The sequence below is a fragment of the Scatophagus argus genome, chromosome 12, assembly GCF_020382885.2.
Source record: "Scatophagus argus isolate fScaArg1 chromosome 12, fScaArg1.pri, whole genome shotgun sequence".
NCBI classification, from domain to species: Eukaryota; Metazoa; Chordata; class Actinopteri; family Scatophagidae; genus Scatophagus; species Scatophagus argus.
Genome location: NC_058504.1, coordinates 21,114,492 through 21,135,012, shown reverse-complemented (window position 1 = coordinate 21,135,012; position 20,521 = coordinate 21,114,492). Strand labels below are relative to the sequence as shown.

General features: G+C 40.0%; 1 protein-coding gene across 10 annotated transcripts in view; it reads left to right on the top strand.

Moving 5' to 3' along the window:
• The window catches only part of limch1b (LIM and calponin homology domains 1b), a 77,925-nt gene continuing 57,404 nt past the window's right edge, over positions 1-20,521 (top strand). For 9 of the 10 annotated variants that reach the window (XM_046405525.1, XM_046405524.1, XM_046405519.1 and 6 more), the window contains exons 1-2: positions 2-133; positions 732-1,023. In XM_046405525.1, coding sequence (XP_046261481.1) covers positions 922-1,023 — 102 coding nt within the window. In that variant the 5' untranslated portion in view covers positions 2-133; positions 732-921. Of the gene's footprint in view, positions 134-731; positions 1,024-20,521 lie in introns of all 10 variants that reach the window. The other variant, XR_006844827.1, reaches the window with a different exon arrangement.

Sequence of the window (20,521 nt, the reverse complement as noted above, 5' to 3'; positions counted from 1 at the left end):
CCAAAATAAAGGCAAACCCACTTCCGGGTGCCATTGGCTTTTAGAGTTGCAACTTCAAAACTCAAGACTTTAATTTTCATTTCGGTTGGAAAAAATAGTCTTTTAGGAATCTGGAAATGTCTTCAAATCGGCGGTAAGTTACATGCTGTAGAACAATCTGCAGGGTTTGGTTACTAACTAAATTTTGAGAAACAGATACTAACTTTAAGTTACAAGATTACAATTTGACTTAACTTTAATTGTTAGCTAATATAACGTAAAAGTGTCACAAGTCATGTAAAACCGAATAATGGCGTTGGCTAAGTAAAAGGGTAGCCACTAAGTAACCATTGCACTTTTAACATTGAATAGGCAAACTGTGCCATCTGGCCAATTATAGCGAGTTTTCGTGTTTAAACTAATTAATCGCAATCATTTATTACAAATTGCAATCCGTCCAGTGGTTTACATTTTACAACATTGCCAGATAACGTTAAGCTAATCGTGAAACTAGCTAGCAGCGAGTTTTCAGTCAGATAGCTTATGCTAAATATTAAGCAAAAAGAAAGAGCGGATCCAAATTAATTGGCAGTTAAATGGGTGAGTGTTGTCGCTTTTATTATAATACCGTATTAGTTTTGAATATCACCAATTATGTAACATATTCCCAGACCAGAGCTCTTATCTTGAGCCGTCCCACCGGAAGCATGTAAGTGATTCTGGCTGTCTTGACCGTGGTTGTCTGCCCACAGACTCCAACAGGAGCGATACCGGAGAGCAGGAACTGGTTCGTTCGTCTCACCGGTGCTGCTGCAACACCCACTACCGACGGAGGGCGACGAGCTGAGCGACACAGTTCACGACTAATTTTGACGGAATAACGCGGCACTGAGCTGCTTTTACACATTTTAAAGGCTTTAACACTTTAGAGCCTCTTCGCCAATGGCAAGTCCGGTTGCAGACATAGGACCGTCTCATCAGCATCATCCTGTGACCGAGTCGGCCGCACACTCCGCGTTTCAGGAGGCGCAAAAATGGATAGAGGTGAGTATTAACACAGGGTCCAAATTCTGTATGAACTCTTCAGCACTTCGCTTGGCTTTCGCGCAGGTGTTTGGTTGTCATGGCGTGGTCTTAGTTACTGGTTTGGTGGCTACAACGGCATCGGCTTCTCCTTTTAACCGCACTTTGATTTTATTGCTTCGTCACCTGTTGAAAGGTGACTCAGTCTGCAATAATTTGACTCAGACGGCGATGAAAAATCCTTGTTAAAATCGAGTGACGTTCTCGTGGTGGGTTGCAATGTGTCCGTTGCTCGGAAATGCATTCATCACGAATATGTTTCATTTATTGTTTATTTCAGTCGGCTACGGTATATTCTATTTCTGTAGAGAATTTAGTCTGAGAAACACAATAGTGAGTTAATAACTACTTCATCACCTGCAAATAGAAAATTACATTTTAACCTCTAATGCCATAGCCCCAAGTTAATAAAATGTACCAAATAGGATGGTGCACGTTATACTGGACCCTCCTATCTGTTGCAGTTGGCTTTCAGCTGCTTTTAGTTAGAGCCTTTGTACAGTAGCTGTGGCTGTTGTGGGCCCTGGTGCATGTTTGGCTCAAAACAATGAATGCATCATGTGGAATGGATTTTTGCCTCATTGCGAGCCTGGTGAACAATAATGACACAAACACGGTTTTGTTCTGGGAGAATTTCAATCACGACACTTGCCTGCCCTCATTGCATTTGACTTTGTCATCCTGCTGTGGGCTGTCCTCTTGTCAGCCTTCAAAGCACCGATAACTGGCTGATGATCTGTTGCATGTTGGTGGAATGCAGTCTCAGCTTTGCAGATTTACATAAAGGCTTAGAAATCTCTGCCTGAAGCCCATTGTGGCACGAAGCATTCTCTAAAGTGACTGATTGAGTGCAGCAGGGGTGTTGCTAAGGATTTTAGGGCCGCTGTACAAGAGACGACTGGGGGTTCCTCATACTCTGCCCGCGTTTACATTCTACTGATCATCGTCACGTTGAATGCACAGCTTTTGGATCCCACCCTTATAACCTTCTTCTGAATGATCCTTCTTCATGATTGATTACCTGTTTCAGCCACATTCATCAGTCAAAATAAATAAATAGATAAATAAAGCCAATAGCTTAACAGTAAGGTTGAAACTGTTAGTTGATTTTGTTAATTGAAAGATAGCGATTTACAGATATGTTTGTCGATTAATCACTGAAGCAGTTTTTTCAACAAAAATGTAAAAAAAAAAACAAAAAAAAAAAAAACAGATTCTTGTCTAACATGTTTTCTCTCTGTGCAGCACCTGCTCTAAGACTTTTATTAATGCCAGTGTCATTGGATGGTGGTATTGGCTAAGCCATATTGTTGCATCTGTCCATATTTATTTGTTATTATCGGACTGTCGGACTGTTCCACCTACTACTGCGTTAGTCTGTCAGATTTTTTAGTGCTATGGCTTGACTGACTGACTCTTTATCACTAAGATAATGACAGCATTTTTTTAAATAGTCGGAGACTAGTATTTATTTATTTATATGTTTTCAACCCTGGATATCTTACTGACAACCTGCTATGTATTCATTTTTGGTTATTACCACACTAATTACAATCTCTGAGTAGTATGAAAAGTGACAGCTTCTCTTTAACAGTGTCAGGTGCAATTACAGGCCTATTTAGCAGCACCAAACTCCTTGGAGGGACATATCAAATCTTTAAAAAGCTTCTACTGACCTAGAATCTCTGAGGCAGGTCAGGGCTGAGAGCTGAAAAGGTGGCAGTCAACTGATACCATTCCCGTGTTGTTGTTCTCCTATCACCCCCCCCCCCACGGGGGCTGATTTCATTACCTGTATGCACCTGGTGACAGTTCTTCGCTCACTTCAGGGAACCAAAGACAGGTTCACAGACACAGACACTGGTTCCTGAATGAATATGATAACACAAAGCCTCAGTGAGCATCTCAACAGCCAGTGTTTAACTTTTTAGATTCAACTGCTTTCTCATATATGATGTCAGGACTTGAGGCTAGACTTTACAACAATGGATCCCCTGTTTGCCACGTATTGTCAAAGTGCAAAGAAACTTAAACTGACCTCACAGGTGTGTTTTTCCACTTCTATCTTGTCTTCTTGTCAGTTTCACTTTAGGTTTGTATTCTTACCTTTATTAATATAACAACTGTAACTTTCTATACTGTCAGAGACCTATGTGTGCAGTAATAAATTCTTGGATGAGAAGGCATATGTTTCATATATTCCTATAGTGTGCCATTTTAAGCAATGGTCGTCTATGTTACATACACAAGATAACAGGCATATACATGGATATGTCTCGCAGAGGCATGTTGTATTACTTCGTTGTGCCATTTTAGGGCATGTTCACACCAAACATGTTTGGGGTGATTTTCTTTTTTTAATAACTTGGAGCAGTTACTCTTTAATGTTGTTTTGTTTTGGCAGTTGAGAATAATTTGAATTGCTGTGCACCGGCTAACCACACAGATGTTGACGTATTGATGCTGAAACTGCTGATAAAGACCTGATTTATGCTCCTCTGTCATTGTGCTCTGGTGGTCATATTTGCATCCAGAGAAGAAGCAGATATTTTGTAAAGGGAGGACTCTACCCTGTAGACTGCCAGAGCACAACAGTAGGTGGAACTATCATGAATTATCAGTCTCTGTCATGCATTTATTAAACACATTAAGTAATTTTTTCGCATGTTTTGACGTTGTAAATGATGGGAATGTTTATACTGTAAATGACTTGGAAAGCATGCAATCAGACATTTTTCCACCAAGATTTGGACCAAAGTTAATGGCTGATAGGGGGAGATAAATTGGTTCTTACAATGAGAGTAACCCTCATTTTCGACTTTAAATTACAAAATAATCTTCTGATATATGTTGCCATGGGAACTGGGCTCAGACAAATGGAAAGCTTTGATCCTGTCAGTAAAATCCGATACTTTGATGAAGCATTCACACCTGCACTCATCACTTCATTGCACGCCACTTCCTCTCGCCATGTTGTCAGTTAGGCTGTTGCTAATGATGGTGTTTAGGCGCCTCTGAGCTTCAGAAGCAACTGACGGACCCTTTGATCGAGGTGGAAACCTGTAGTTGGTTAGGTTGATTTGACTTGTGTGAAAGAGCCACAGGGTGAACGGAAACCAACTGAAGCACACTTCTTAGTGATTTGATGGATTGGTTTTCTACAGAATGGTGGTTGATGACTGTTGGCTGACTGTTCTTAACAAAGCATAATTGTGAGAGAATAACTCTGTCAGGATAAGATCGCCTTATTATGATGACAGATACTCCTGGAGGAGATTATAATGAAGATAATGCATTGAAACAAATAGTAAAAGTTTATATTATGTAACCAAGAAATTTTGAAGAAGCACAAAGTTTAGCATGTGGAGTGTAATAAGATGTGTAGTCAGTTTTTAACTAAGCCTGGGATTATGATTGTGGGTTATGAAAATTTATTTTCATAATTTATTATTTATTTTTATTTGTTACTTATTTTCAGTTCACGATTATTTGGTGTATGAAATATCTATTCTCACACAGTTAGGGATTTACAGTATTGAATTATTGCAGATATGCAATAATCAAGCCAGTGCTGATGATTGACCTTTAGAGTCCTTATCAGGCAATAGTGATGACGTGACCGCTGTGACGCAACACTAAGCAACAGTGTGTTCATCAGCAGCACATTTTCTGTAGCCTGGTTAGGTAAGGATTCTGTCAGAGATGACAAGACGCTGTTTGAGCCCTGCAGTACGCTGTGGCATTTTAGCGGCACACAGAGAAAGACCATTTTATATAGACCAACGATCAAATTATTTATAATGAGTATTGTCTGATAACGATTAGTAGCCGATCGATTGGGAGACCTCTTTTTTTTTTTTTTTTTTTTTTTTGGTCTTGCTTGTCTCTACTCATTCAGTGTAACTTCTCTGTTAGTTCTGTATTGTTTGAGTATCTCTTTCACTCTAAGCCAAAACCTTCTTCTTCTATCCAAGTCTTGACATGTTTAGGGAGCAGTGAATAATACAGTGTTCCATTGTGAAGAGCCTGAAAGGCAAAATGTTGTCATCAGGTCATATCATTCCAGTGATATCATTATACTTAACAGTTCAATCACTGGATTGATGTACTTTATTAGGTGCAACGTAGCTATCTCTGCAACTTAAATCCACTCTCTGCTTTTCCCATGTGGAAAATGGGCTTGTGCAAAGGGGGCAGATAAAGACATCCAGTAGACTCTAAACTGCACAGCTAAACAAACAGGATTCAATCAATAGCCATGCAAAGATAATCAAAATACTGACAATAAAGACTAACCTAATGCACCTGGACTGAGCTACAGTATAACAGGTTAAGTGTCAAGTGGGACTGGACTTGGTGACAGCTCCCTCATGTTTGCTGCGGAAACCTTTATTTAAGAGCCTGGAAACGATGAATCCAACCACCTAAATAGGGAAAAGAGTGCAATAATTGTGATGATTGTCACACACTGTAAGAACAATATGTGATCTTTCCACACCTCTGTATGCCTTGTTTCATATCAGATGAAGGTTCCTTTGTGAAACAGGTGATTTGAGTGTTCAGTATATCAACAGTATACCACAAGATCAAGTTGTTGTGATAGAAATAATGTTTTAGTAGTGTGCACAGCATAACCATCAGAGGGTGTTGTTATTACTGAACCAGCCAAATTTTCAGAATGAAAGCAATAGCTGACATCCAACTTGTTTTGTTTCTCGAAAGACAAAGTGAGTGCACGGGGAGAGATATATGATATATGGTGTATATGGTATAGTATATGATATATGCTTACTAGTGCTGCAGCCCACAGTAATATGTTTTGAAGGAGGAGGAGGACTAGCTTCATACCCGCAATATAAAGTTTGAACTTTTTAAATCTGCACTAGCAAGGGCTCTTTTCCTTGCTGGAACTCATGACAACAGAAAATGAGAAATGGATCACCGCATGTCTGTGTCTCGATTGGCCCCAGGTGCCATGTGCACCTGTGATTGCTCCTGAATTCATCCATGATGTCATTCTCGGTTTGGGGGCATTGTCATTTTTTTTCCTACAGAATGTACTGATGTGTCAAGTTCTCAGCTTTCTTGTCAGCACATGAGATCCTCTGCTGTGACTACAAGCCATGGAAGAATGTTATTCTAGAAGGAAGCGTCTGTCAGAGAAGGATTTAGACAAGATTAAGGATGTCCCCTTCATCACTTACCTTAATGCTCTGATGAGATGGATATCCATGGTCTCCCATACAGCCCCCCAACTCTTCTCACTGTGTAGCGTGAACAGTGAGCTTAGAGTACGGTTAAGTCTCTTATTTCAGGATGAGAATTTAGTTCAAACATGGACAAGGCTAATTGCAGTTGCTCAAGACATGCTTTCTCTGCTTTTACAGTTTTATTGCTGCTGACATCTGCTGTCTGTGTGTTTATGGTCGTACTTAAGTACAATGAAATATAAAGAATTTGGACAGAATCCTTAATGAGTCTGATTCCGGGTGATATCATAAGCAGGGTAATAGTGTTGCAATGTATCCCTTATAGCTCCCTCAGGAGTGACTTACTAGCCATGGTTGTAGCAGTTTGCCATTTGTTTTTGTTACCTAAATTAAATCATCCAAAGTGTTATTGATTGAAATCACAGCATAACCTTCAGTATTCTGCTCAGCTGAGCTATAACTGATACAAGCGCAATAAAAATTGATTGAAGCTCCTTCTTTTCCAGCACACAATTCAGCAGCAGACAGCTTCAGTCACTTACACTGAAAGTATGATGCTAATCACTAATCCTGTGGTTATGATCTTCTTAATCTCAGCAGAAGCCTTCTGTCCTCTCCCAGTGAAGCAGGGTAAAGAGCTGGCGTGTCGACACAGTGTCATTAGTGAAACAGGAAGAAGGGTTTATGGCCCTGTCATTGTACTTACACTGTACATCCTCTATTATTTCAGACAACTACTTCACTGTCTGTCAGAGTTTTAAAGATACATTTTAAATGAATGCTATGGGGAGCTACATGAGCAGATGCTTTCATGTATATGACCATAATTCAACAGATTTGGACAGTCAGCAGAGAGCATGCCATTGCAAACAACACATTTCCATTTACTAAGACAATGATGCAGTTGCAAGGAAAAGCCTGTCAGTCAGTCTGGATCCAGATGGTTCTTTATGAACACACACACACTCACACACACACACACACGCAGTTGGGGTGAGAGGTGATCATGGGTTGGATTACCAAAGTAGATGGGAGATTAGCCCTCTTGTTGTCCACTTTGTGTGCATGTTTGTACATTTGTGTTCAAGCAGTCACTGACTGAATGCAAAGTGAATTAGCTTATTCCATGTTCTGTAGTGAATCCAGCGACATAGTAACAGTGACACTGACAAATAATCACAGCAGTTGCCTTTCTCCCCCTTATTTTCCTGCAGCTGATCTTGAATGTGACATCACTGATCATTAGCCATTCTGGTGTTCGTGTGTGTCCTGCCTTTAATGCCCTTCATCTCAAGGAGCTTTGAAATAAGGTAGCAGATTCACTGGCTGCTGTTCACTCCCATTAAGGGCAAAGTGGATATTTGCAGATTGTACATACCTGCCAAAGCAGACACACATATGGAGTGTGTTCTTAGGAAGCGGGGAGGAAAATAAAAGCCAAATGGCTAAACTTATCTATTAAAATCCACAGGTACTTCATTTCACAACCAAATATATTCAAATCGGGTAGGCTATTGGACATGGTGAAAGTAACTTAACTAGTTAGGTTGATGACAAGTTATCACAAACATAAAGCATAAAGGTGCACATTGAGACAGTCTGTCCCTGAGGGTTGCACACTATTGGAAGGGTGTAGAGAGGGGGCAGAATTTCCAAACCAGTGCTGATATTGTCCCCATTAAGGCTGGTATGAGGCTCATTGTTGTGCCAGAATTTGTGGTTAATAAAAACACTTAGAAAGACAGCCTTCCCAAATAGTGTTCAGTAATTATGTTGCCCTTGTGATACACTAGTGACCTCTCCAGGTTGTACTCTGCCTCTCTCCAGATGCCCCACTGCATCCATGATTTAAACATGCAGTATGGAAAATGATTTAATTGATAAATGGATGAGATCATCAAACAGCCATCAGGAGCGCAGCACCAAGAATATGAGCCACTCAGTTTGGATGTCCCTTTGACTTTCTGGATTTGCGTGTCTCTGTTAGTGCCTGATGTTGCAAGTCTGTCTGTGACAAGGTGAACATATTCATTTTGTTCAGCTGTCAGGTCTGTGTGTTCATGCACTGAAAGGGAAAAAAGAGCTTTCAAACAGGAGAGAGCTCGGCAGCCTTGCACTCAAACTGCAGTGCGGCACACACACACACACACCGACACACACTGACACAATACGCACCAGAGTGAAGGCGGTACAGCCGGCTGCGTGCCAGCACAGCACAGCCACTCTGCAGGGAAGCTGTTTGCAATTGTTGTTACTTGCCATACAAGCCACCTAACGCTCACTCTGAAAAGAAAAATAACTGACAGATGTTGACAGCATGTAGCTGTGAGGAGTGGAGGGTTGACTATCATAACATAATTTTCAAGCATGCACAGAATGCCTTGATTCAAAATGACTTATCACTGTAGAATGGGATTGAAATTACAATATGTTTATGAATGCTTTTCATGTCACTGTATTTTTGCAGTTTTTTTATTTGTAGTGTACATTGCAAAGGGCATGTCCAACAGTAGATTGGTTGATGGCAGGCTTTAGGTCAAACTCTCTGCACTGAATCTAAGAAACTTAAATCTAGTCCTCATGTAATGATGAGACATTCAAGGGGGAAATAAAATCCGATGAGCTGAAGAAATGTTTCTACACTAACTGCAGCTGCTTCAATTAAGACATTTCCATTAATAATTAAAAAAGACAAAATAACAATAGCATTATAAGGCACTCTTGAAGTAGAATTTATTATGCAGTCCTTTTTGCAGCGGGCCCAGCTACTTCCTCATGACAGGCACAGCACGTCTGAAAAACCCCTCGAGTTGTTTCTAGTTAATCATACTCCTTTGAACTAACCACAAAATGAAAGCTTTTTAAGTTTTACTTGATGGACTTGCTTTCCTTTTCATTAAGCAGCAGCCACAAACCAAAGAAGACCTTGAAACAGACATGCAAAACTCTGTGGAAGTGTTGCCTCATCTATCTTCTTTAATCAAGTAAGTCCAAATTCTACACTGACTTTGTGGAATAGATGCGGTGCCACTGCTCAGTAACAGTTAAAAGTCTCCAAAATACTTCACTTACTCTAAACAGATTTTCTTGACCCATCCAGGGACTCAAACTGTTCTCTAATCTGTTCTCTAATCTTTGCCCACAATTACAGGCTGCACCTCCTCTGCCATGTTATCTGCCACCACTATTGACTGCCCTTATTCCCAGGCAATGTGGGTCACTTTGCATGCCTCCCATTCAAGTCAGATTTATTGATTCTTTTGTGGAATTTTGACTGAAAGGCCACAGGTTCAAGTTCTTATACCAGCTGGGAAAACTGTTGCAAATGTTCAGCACTCTTTTCCGGTCCATCCATGAAATATGTTTCAGTGAATAGTGTGCTAACCTTAACACACATCTGCAGAAGATTATTTAGCAGCAGTGGTGGACTGTGTTTATAATGGACAGCTTTCGAAGGTAGGTGTGAAACTGAATGCCGATGAAAAGAATTAGCATGTCTTAAAAAAAACACACATTACATGAGGTGTTACTCACACTCACACTATTTTGAGCTGTGGGCATATGGGACTGTTTGATGGATAGGACAGAGACTGATGTTTCTCCACCGTCCAGGGGATGTTTCTAATTGGGTCATGCAGGCTGAGCCGGTTTCCTAGTTTTCTGAGTTGGGGCACTGGGGAGGTGGACTCTTTCTGTCTATCGAGGGAGCAAATGAAGCCTGCGCTGAATGGCAGGCTGACTGACAGTTTTACAGCAACAATGTAGCACCATATTGTGAGCAGTTTTTGTGATAATGTGTCCTTGAATTGGTCCAATGTTTTCACTTGACTGTTTCCAACTTATTCTTTGCAGAAGGTGCTAATTTAGTGATTGATGAATGCTAATTTTGAGCCCAAATTCCTTCCCCATGTTGTCTTATGGTTCACTGCCAATGTAATGGAGACTGTTGAGCTTTCAGTCAGTTTGGTTTAGAGGATGTAAAGTGACACCATGAGTATCGTGAGTCAGATAAAACAACATGAAACATACAGTATCTTCTGTTTTATTGAACAGAAACTAACAGACATAACTGGAGGTTTTTTTTATACTGGGGAGAACCATATGAGATCTGCCATGAATGAAGGCTTTTAGAACTGAGAGGGATGGCTGTCATTGTCTCACACACACACATATAGTCTCATACACACAATTGTATGCCCACTCACCCCTGCATTCCTGATCCCTTCAATCCCCATCCCATTCAAATGCATGTATACAGACACACACAGACACAGTCACAGAGCTCCCCAGCTGGTCGCCCCCCAACAACAATGCATGCTGTCACTACACTCTGGAAAGCGACACAGTCGTCCCTCAGCTGACTGGCGTTTGTCTGGACAAGGCTGCATGATGCAGCATTGCTGTCACTAGTATAACAGTGGTGCATTTCTATATTGTCAGTATGGCATCTTTGCTGTATATGTACAGTCTACATGATGATTTAATTGCATAATATTATAGATGTGTTTTTAAAAATAATGTACATAAATTCTAAATCCATCACCTTTTATCAGGAATCAAAGCTCTGAATTTAGTTTTGAGTGTGGCCATTCAGAACATTCAAAATGTTTATGGGAAAAGGAACAGAAAAGCTGTCTATTTAGGATGGAATAATCTAATTGAGGACTAATAACATGCATGTTCCTGCCCCCTGTGCTGACTCTTGCGTATTACTATTCAGCTAAAACCATTAGCTATTATTTGCATGAGAATAAGCGTCTGCTTTCTTTCTTCTTTCCTCCTTTTTTTCCCTCATATTGCAACAATTTTGCATCTTTTGCTGAACTTTAAAATGAAAAGCCACACTATAGACATAGAGATTATCTCCTGAGACCAAGAGACAGGTCCTGGCAGGGAATTAGCAAACTCTTTGCTGTCAGGACTTGAATGTAGATTCTCACCATTCAGTTTGTGTTTTGGAACATTGTGCGTAAAAGAGACTGGCATTTTTTTGAATGTTGTTTTTACACTCACTGCATGAACATGTGTAAAATGGAGGGGTGTTGAGACAAAAAAACTGACTCTCCCTCTTCTTCTGCCTTTCATTGCTTTTCCTTTCCCAGAGCAAAGGACGCCTGAGATAGTTTGTTAGCTCATATTAACTACTGTACTAACTGTAGTTGTCATTGAATGGAAATCTGATTTACTTGGCACGGTGGTGCAGTGGTTAGCACTGTCGCCTCATAGCAAGAGGGTTCCAGGTTCGAATCCCGGTCTGGGCCCTTCTATGTGGAGTTTGCATGTTCTCCCTGTGCCTGCGTGGGTTTTCTCCGGGTACTCCGGCTTCCTCCCACAATACCAAAAACATGCGCATTAAGTTAACTGGCTACTGTAAATTGCCCCTAGGTGTGAGTGTGAGAGTGTGTGGTTGTCTGTCTTTGTGTGTTGGCCCTGCGATTGACTGGCGACCAGTCCAGGGTGTACCCTGCCTCTCGGCCGTAGTCAGCTGGGATAGGCTCCAGCTCCCCCGCGACCCTGACGGATAAGCGGTATAGAAAATGGATGGGTGGATGGATTTCTTCAATAAAACAATGTTTTCCTTAAATATTGACTGACGCAACACAGCAGTGAACCAACTTAGGTCTGTATACTTTGTATACTCTGTATACTTTCTGTGGGGTAGGTCTTTTATGGGATAAGTCTTTATAGAAGAAGTTTTATGTTTTATGGTACTAGAGATGGCACAGATGTGAGCAGAAATGAAGATGAACTGGGTCATCAGTGAAATAAACCACCATGATTGAATCCATAAATAGCTCCACCTGCTGTCCAGTATCTCAAATCTCACTGACTTCAAAATCAGAGGATATGGACATCATCATATTGGCTGTACTGCTTGATTTATAAGCATTTTCTGGGTGGTTTAGTGCTGAGGACAGAGCACATTGCATTACATAAAGAGATCAACACAATTCCATAACAAAAGAGGATCTTGCAAATCACTGTTTCAAGAACTGAAATCATCATTATGTAGCGATGCTCAAGCTGTCACTTGCTTTGCTCTGCATGGCCCAAAAGGGAACAAAGGCTTGCTTTGTCTTGTAATGCTTAAATGCACTGTTAGGCCTGGTCACATGGACCACTTTCAGCTGGTTTAGTCTTTTGTCCCCTGTTGGCATCTGATTTCTTTATAATCCTCACCCTATACTTTATAAGTGTACAGTTAAAGTGATGCAGTAATCTGTTTTTGTGTACCCACAAGAGAGTAGTCGTTGTAGTGAAACAGAAGAACCAAAGCAAAGCACAAACAGTACCTCAGATTTTCAGACTGTGTGATCAGGCTTGAGGCCACTCAGCAATTTAATGTGTCATCTTGCACATTTGTGGTCTAGATTTAGTATGCTAATGATTGTGTTGCTTTTTGAGTCATTAGAGAAGCAAATCCAAAAGTTAAATGTTATTTAATGTGAGTCTCTTGCAAAGAGAGAGGAAAAAACTAAAAAATCAGCTCATGAAAGTTCTTTCTTTTCTCCAAAAATACCTGTATGAATACATAGGATCGTCATACACAAACAATTTAAATAACCCACAACCGACTGATTAATTTTGCCAACCAAAGGCTGATGACAGGTTAGCAGTTTGGCAACCAGTTTTAAACTAACTTTGAGTTTTCACTTGTTTGTAGCTCAGTGGTGACAGCCTGGCACTACCAGGTGAAGGGTTCAGATTTCCACTGGGCCCAGTCATACTGAAAATACAAGCCCTCACTGTAGTGAAGGGTATCAAAGCATCCGCTAAATGGCATATGTTTGATTTTGAACAGCAGGAGTCCTGTTCTCTCTGACTGCTGCGGGTCAGCCCCTGTGTATTGACAGCAGCAGGCAGAGGTCTCCTCAGCCTCCTTCAGGGCTGGACCATGGCCAGTCCTGCAATTCAGGGAGGCCATTTGTTAAATCTTGGTTACAGTTTCATTATGACAGGGCATTTAGTGATTCACATTGAAATACAAACCGAATATACACGAACTCTGCAAGAATGCATCTAAGAACAGTGAGAAAAAGCTGACAGGCCCAATTCAGTCCTTATTTGCAGTCTAAAATGACCTATTATGAATGTAAGACAAAGTGGACTTTTTCCTGTAGCTTTGTTGAATAAATTGATCCTGATTTTCCCCATCTTCTGTTTCTGTCCCAACTTTCAGATCTTAGCTAGGGGATATCATCAAACAACAACAATAACCCAACATTAGGTAGCACATTTCTCTTTAGGCAATCCCAGATATGAAATGTCAGATTCCCTCAGTGGCCGTTAAGCAGTATATGTGGCCAAAGTGTTCTTTATTAAAACACTAGCTGTAGAGCCATTTCAAGTCTACCTATTAAAAATGTCAGCTTAATACCTACGATGGAATGGCTTAGTTTGCGATACTGGTCCCTTGAGTGCTTTTATCTCCATCATCATGCTGGTAGCAGAGGATAAACTCTAATCCTAACTAATCTAGCCAGTTGCACCTCCCTCTTTGGGGAGCATGACGGCTTCCCTGGGTGGCCCGAGTCCAACTTTGACCCTATCAGCAAAGAGATACAGGAAGCCTATCTGTGTATTACACTGCTACCTTTATCTTTTGAAATTCTTGTTACTGTTACCCAAAACTAATCCAAATCAAGGTGCCATATAGATCCAGCTTACTTTTGTCCTCGGGTGACAGAACAGAATCACATGTGTCAATGCTCAGCTACAGTGCTCATCGTAACTTGGTTAACTACCTGTGTGAAATCACCTTGTATGGAACTTAAGCCTTCATAATCATCTCTGGCACATAAATAGACACTTCACAAGACATACTACTGTACTGGACAAAGGGCGACAACTTCCAAAATATACGAATGTTGATTGATCATGGTAAGAATATTCATGAGGGGTTTTCCTTTAAACTTTATTAGCATTTGTAGAAACTGTACATTAATTAAAGTTACAAGTAACATCAAACTGGTGATTAAATCACAAGTTTTGTTTTTGTGTGACTGGTCATATCTAATTCACAGTGCTGGGGGCTCAAACATTATACTTGCACTGATATTGCATTTCTTGTTTGAAACAGTTTGACATGTAAGATCATCTGTTGTCTTGCACCATATCCTGTAAGTGCGTAAGTGTTCTTAGTAATATAATCAGTTATTGAACTGGCTGCTAAGCATCTTATGTAATTTTAGCCAAGGCTAAGCTTTAGTCAGTGAACCTTATCAGATTGTAGATGTAACAGCTCTTGAGAAACTATTCAGATTTTGCAAAATAACCCATAAATGTTCACTTTTCAAAGCTTACTTCCAAACGTAGTCTTAATTCTACTGCCCAACCTCATCAGTCGTCAGTCCATCTCAGATTGCTGTACTGCATTAGCTAATGTGTGTGTGTTTGTGTTTGTGTGTATATGAGTGCTATTGTGTAAAAATGTGTATTTGTTTGACATGATCCTGCAAAAGGACATTGGAACTTGATCCAATGACTAAATTCCTCTTAAAAGCTGCTTAAAGAAGTATTTCATTTTATCGCATTTCAACATTTTTAGGATTTAGCTCACAATCACACAATGCTGTGTTCTTTGGTCCTGCTTGTCCTGCCTTTTTCATAGTTCCCACATGGAGAGATGTTTTTCTTTGCTTTATTCATTTTTTGGTGTCTCTTTTGTGTGTCTTCATGCAGCTCACGCTTTGTTTGAGTGAAAACATTTGTCTCTCTGAAGATGTGTGATTTTTGAAAAATTACTGAGTATGTGACACAGGAACCTACCGCACACCTACTCTGGAATAAGAACTACACGTAATGTCTTCAGTTGAGAAAGGCTAAGCATTAAATATGTGATGGGAAAACCATGACTGTTTAGCTCAGCTTTGTATGCTTACTCAGTAACTAATCAATACTTTGGTAATCAAATGACGTGTAGTGCAGCCGGTCAGTAAATGCATGAAGTGGCTGTGATGGCCTAATGGGGGTGGGGTGTGTTGCCTCTTAGAACTACATATGTATAAATCAACATTATTGAAAGTTCTGTTTTGTTATCTTTAGGTGATGCTGTATAAGTCTTGAGATGCTTTTTTAGAATCCTTTAACCCCCATGGAGAGGCACAATTGCAGGATTTGTGTGCATCTGAGGTATGGAAAGCCTGGCTCCACTGCTTCCTTTCCTAATGGGAGCTCACTGCTAACTTAGACTGACAAACCCTTATGTTCTCAGAGGTGACAGAGGGGCTTAGCCTCAGGATAGAGGGGCTGCATTCAAGCTTCAAAGTCATTAAAGCTTTGTCTAAAATGGTTACTTATCCTGTTCTTTGGTGAAAGAATAAATCCAATGGAATCCAACTTGACTAAATCATCTTTGTGAATTATGGTATTGGTTCAGTATTCCAAATACAGTTCACACATTTGGACTTAGATCACCTACTCCATTAAAATGGAAGTGTCTTAAATCCACTAATTCATGACAACCAAAACGCAATTTTATTTGTTTGATTTAAATCAAGATTGAGAATCAAGACAATCTAGAATACATTTTGGAATTTAAAAGATGTTGTTAAACTTTTGGAAATTGTAAGTTTTTTATTGTTTTTTTTTTTTTTTTAAATGAATCAATATAATAAATGATGGATATGTTAAACCATAGTTAACCTTGCATAGCATTTGTATTTTGGAAATGCCAGTAGCCTGTTATGCCGAACTTGTAATGGAAACCAAGTTTCTTTACAAGTGGATGTTTCAACACGATCATACCACTGGCCAAAGAGTGTCTGAAACGTCTAACACTTGTGAGAGCAGAAGCCATTGTAAACACGCTGATTAACAACCATTGTGTCCCATTGTTGACACAGTATGTCACTGAAGCTTCTGATTAGTTCAGCCTTGCTGAGGACAAAACTTTGTAATGAGAAGAGGGGAGAGCATGGCTGAACGTGTACACAACGAAGACCAGAATCTTATCACACTAAAAGTTTAGACAGGTTTTTGTTTGTTTTGTCTAGGATAGAAAATTTCCTCTCTGGAAATGGCAGCAGAAAGATCAATGCAGTTCTTATCATCCTCTTTGCATTTACGTAGATCCAGGGTCTGTTGCCTGGATACTGTTCTCAACATGGTGCACTTCACAGACACACTGTGCTAAATCTTGTCTTGCTCAGTATCCTAGAAAATAACACATGGCTTATACTTAATTTATTTCAGTTTTTTTAAAAAATCAATAAGTAAAAACTCGAAGAACTCGAAGAAACTTGAAGTTTAAGCCTTGTTTCCATGGGGTTAATATTAGCTGGGTATATCCAGTGATATAGAATAGCAGTTGTCAGTGACGCTAATCTGGTAGGTGACATAATTGGTTGAAATCAGCTCTCTCATGATAAAACTCACAATAATACTAATCCCAAATTAAACTCCTGGTAACAAAGCTTGTACTCTGATGATTGATTGATTTTTGTATTCAGCAGTAAAGCAGAAAGACAAGGTCATCGGCAGGGGAATGAATGTAGTGACGTGTGGTAATTCACTTATTAGATCAATGCAAGTAGGACTTTTACTGCTACTGACACAACAGTGTGGCATATGCCACATTAACATATTTCATATTTTGTTGAATTGGAAAGAAACATGCTACTGTTCTGTTGATGTTGTAGCCTTGTTTTTGAATACTTAATGAAAACACATTTTAAGACCTAACTGGTCTAACTCTGGCGTCAAGATGTCCATACCAGCAGGTCAAGGCTGGGGCATCTGTTTCTGTCTAACTGTGGCTCTCAGTGTGGCTTCTAGCTGGATGTTGTCCTCAGCCTGATGGAGACTGTAGCAAGCAGGATATTGGAGACTAGTGGAGGCCCCTGGAAAAGCCCTGCTGCTTAGGAAGCTTAGCTCAGAAGGCTGGTGTCAACACGGAGGCCCTTTGTTTCTGATCTTGCAAAGCTGTGGGGGGTTGTCACTAAAATCCTGGTAGGTATGGGATGTGTGGTAGTTAGATACTGCTATGTTTTTATGTAGACATGCATATTCAGGTTCTTAGCTTTTGCAAGGGCTATCTTGTCAAGTCTTTGATCCATGCAAATGACAGGAGTTGTACATGATGAGCCACTTGTCCATGTGTCTTTAATCAACTGAATCCCTACCTGCTTGAGCACTGAAGCACTCACTTGCTTAATTTTTATTGTGTCCATCAAAATTTTATATTCCATGGAAGGGAAAAATCTTTTTAAAAAAATCATTCTATTTCATTTTAATCTTTTTGTAATGTACTTAAATGTATTCACGCTCTCACATCCTTTCTGAAATTCCATTAAAATGAAAATATGTGTGAAGTGAGCTGGGTTAGTAGAATAGGGGTTTGTGGCATCCAGGCTGAAGAGGTGGCATTTGTGCCACTGAGGGGAGTTCAGAGGACCCTGGAGTGTGCATGGAGTACAGGGGTTTGAAGGTTCATTCCCCCTCACACACACTAAACATCAATTAAAACCAGTGCGGGCCAGCACGCACAATGTGTCTCTGTCCCACCCAAATGTTATCCCTGAGTCTATAAAGGGACATTGTTGGTAAGATCAGACAGCTTTCCTTCCACCATTTTTCAGCAGCTTTTTACCTGGTGGCAGATCAGTTTTGCAGACAGAGCAGAAACATCAAAGAAGTCATACCACAGGAAAAAACAAAAAAAAACCCAATGTGATTGGATCCTTTTACTACACTCAGCGCACAGTGATGGTTGTAAACAGATCAGTAAAATGGGTCCAATTTCAAAATAACTTGAAATACACCCAAAAAAGCTTTTACTTGTATAGCTCTTATAGCTCTCTATAGACTAGCCTTTAAGACAAAAGGTAATACCTGACAATAGCACCTTTTTGGTATGAAATAGAAACAAGTCGACTGTTCTTTGAACATGTGTGTTTTTCTCCAGTACAGTTGGGAACTATTTGAACATCAGTTTACAGATATCCGATGTCGGCTTACTGCACACAGCACACCCATTTCTATCAACTTGGTTTCTGTGTTGTTGTCTCCTAGAAAACTAGAGAAAAAAGATCTGACATTGATGAATTTTGCTTTCCCATGATGGAGTACTTTGGCAGAAACTTTGGTCTCATGTTTAAATCCATAACTTCCCTCGAGTGAGTTCACCTCACCCCAGAATTGAATTTGGGTGAATACAGCCTTGCCTGCTGTGTACACACACAGATCTTTGGATCTATTATTGAAGAAGAAAGAGGTGACTGAAACCTCAATCATATTCATACACATACTCACGTGTGGATTTATAAAATGGTAAATGACTTGGCAGGCAAATCACAACTGTCAGCATCACCTTGCAGCTAAAACAGGATGAAGTAAATCTACAGCAACCTGCATTTCACCTCGCACCTTATTTCACCTAACCTTACTCAGACTTTTCTTTTCCCTTTTTAGTGAAGGTCCCCTCCCTCTGCTTTATCCCCAACAATTGCCAAGCCATCCTCAGACCAAATACTCCTTCCTTTCCCCTCATGTGGGCTCAAGGCCCCGCTAAGCCTGGAAGAGAATGGGGAGAGAAAAACGTGGGAGGGAATGGAGGTGGAAGTAAGTTGTGCCAGTGGGGCCAGGAGTTGGGTTAATCCACAACCCAAACATTATTCCATCATCTAATCATGGTGGAAATTGGACGGACTGGCTGAAATACTAACATTTAGCTTAGGGCTAGGCCATTTTAGTCACAAAAAATTTGCCTTGTTTAATCAGAGGAGGTTTATCTGGAGTTGAGGAGAACGGAAGGCATAAAGAAGGGAACTGAACATTGGAATCCAGACTGTTAAAGCTCTAAGGAAAACAAGTTTGTAAGCAAGCAGTCTCCTCTGCCTGAATGCAAGGTTTTCAGTTTGAATGCAAAGAGCGCTGTTATATGGTCATAGTCTTCTTGTAGCCCAACTTACTGAAAGAGCTGGCACTGTCTGGCATGTGACTGGCTGCAGTGTAGGAGTGTGCAGCACAGTTTCTAAGCTGTTTTAGCCTCATTGAGTAATAGCTACTGCTACAATCTGACAGACGCAATCGTGAAAAAACAAAATCCTTACGCTGTGGGTTAGGTTTGAAATTGTAGGAATGATTTCAGTCACAATTTATGAATATAAGGTTTTGGTTTATATTCCTCCACTGGTGTTTGTTTCACGTTTTTAAAGAAAAAACATGCTGAAATAGTTACATCTGGTGCTTTGTCCAAAAGATTAAAATGGTATTTCTAAATGTAGTTTTTTTAGAGCATACAAATCAAGAAACACTTTGGCAGCATAATGGCTTTATTGGCAACAGCAGCGACCTGTCCATGAACGCATGCTGGATGAAAGGAGCCCAGAGGATAAACTGGGTCGGAGCTGTTAATCACTGTAGAAGCAAAGTTTTTCATGGGAGAGATTAATGTTTCCAGAATGTTACAGCTGCTCGAAGCATAAAGTTCTGATTGGTAAAATGTTATTTAGTCACCTAGACTATCAAGTTTATACCCACCAGGTTTGTGGCATGTTATGAGAGTCGAAGTTTTTGTTGATTTCTAAATGTCTGATACGAAAAGTCTCTTTGCTTGCTAGTTGCTTGACAGTTCTCAACCATCTGCACTTGAGACATATGTCTCTGAATATCTTTGGGATGGAATGGCAGACGATTAATAGTTGGAAATGAGAAAAAATATTTTTTTAATTATAATCATAGGTTTGTGATGCATCCTGTGACTTTTATGTATATAAAAGGAACACTACAAAAATAAAATGTAAATGTGAAATGTGGCATTCTTAAAAAACTATTTGGTATATATATATATATATATATATATATATATATATATATATATATATACACACACCTTGTCGACATCCTGGTGGATGATTGATCGCCTCCCTATTGTCTTGGGGTCAGTCTCTGCCTTTCTGTTGTCGGAAATCTCCTGTACAATTAAATGTCTTCTCTGCACTTGTGAAAAGTTTAAGGCTGATTGTGTAATGCTTTGCTTCGTACTTAATACTGTATCTTAAAGTCAGGATGCTCAACAGGGCTGTGTGTCAAAGAATATACAGCTTGATATAAAACAACTATGCTTCATTCTGGAGACATTTGAAAGTTGACCTTGTTTAGTGTCTAGCTTCCTCGACTGATGAGTTTATGTGAACTCTGGCGTAAGGCCACTGAACTTTTCATCTTCCATGTGAAAGGAAGCAGAGAACAAGAAAGGCTTCCTTAGCCAAACCTAGAAGTCCATTAAGGGTCAAAGGCTATGAAAT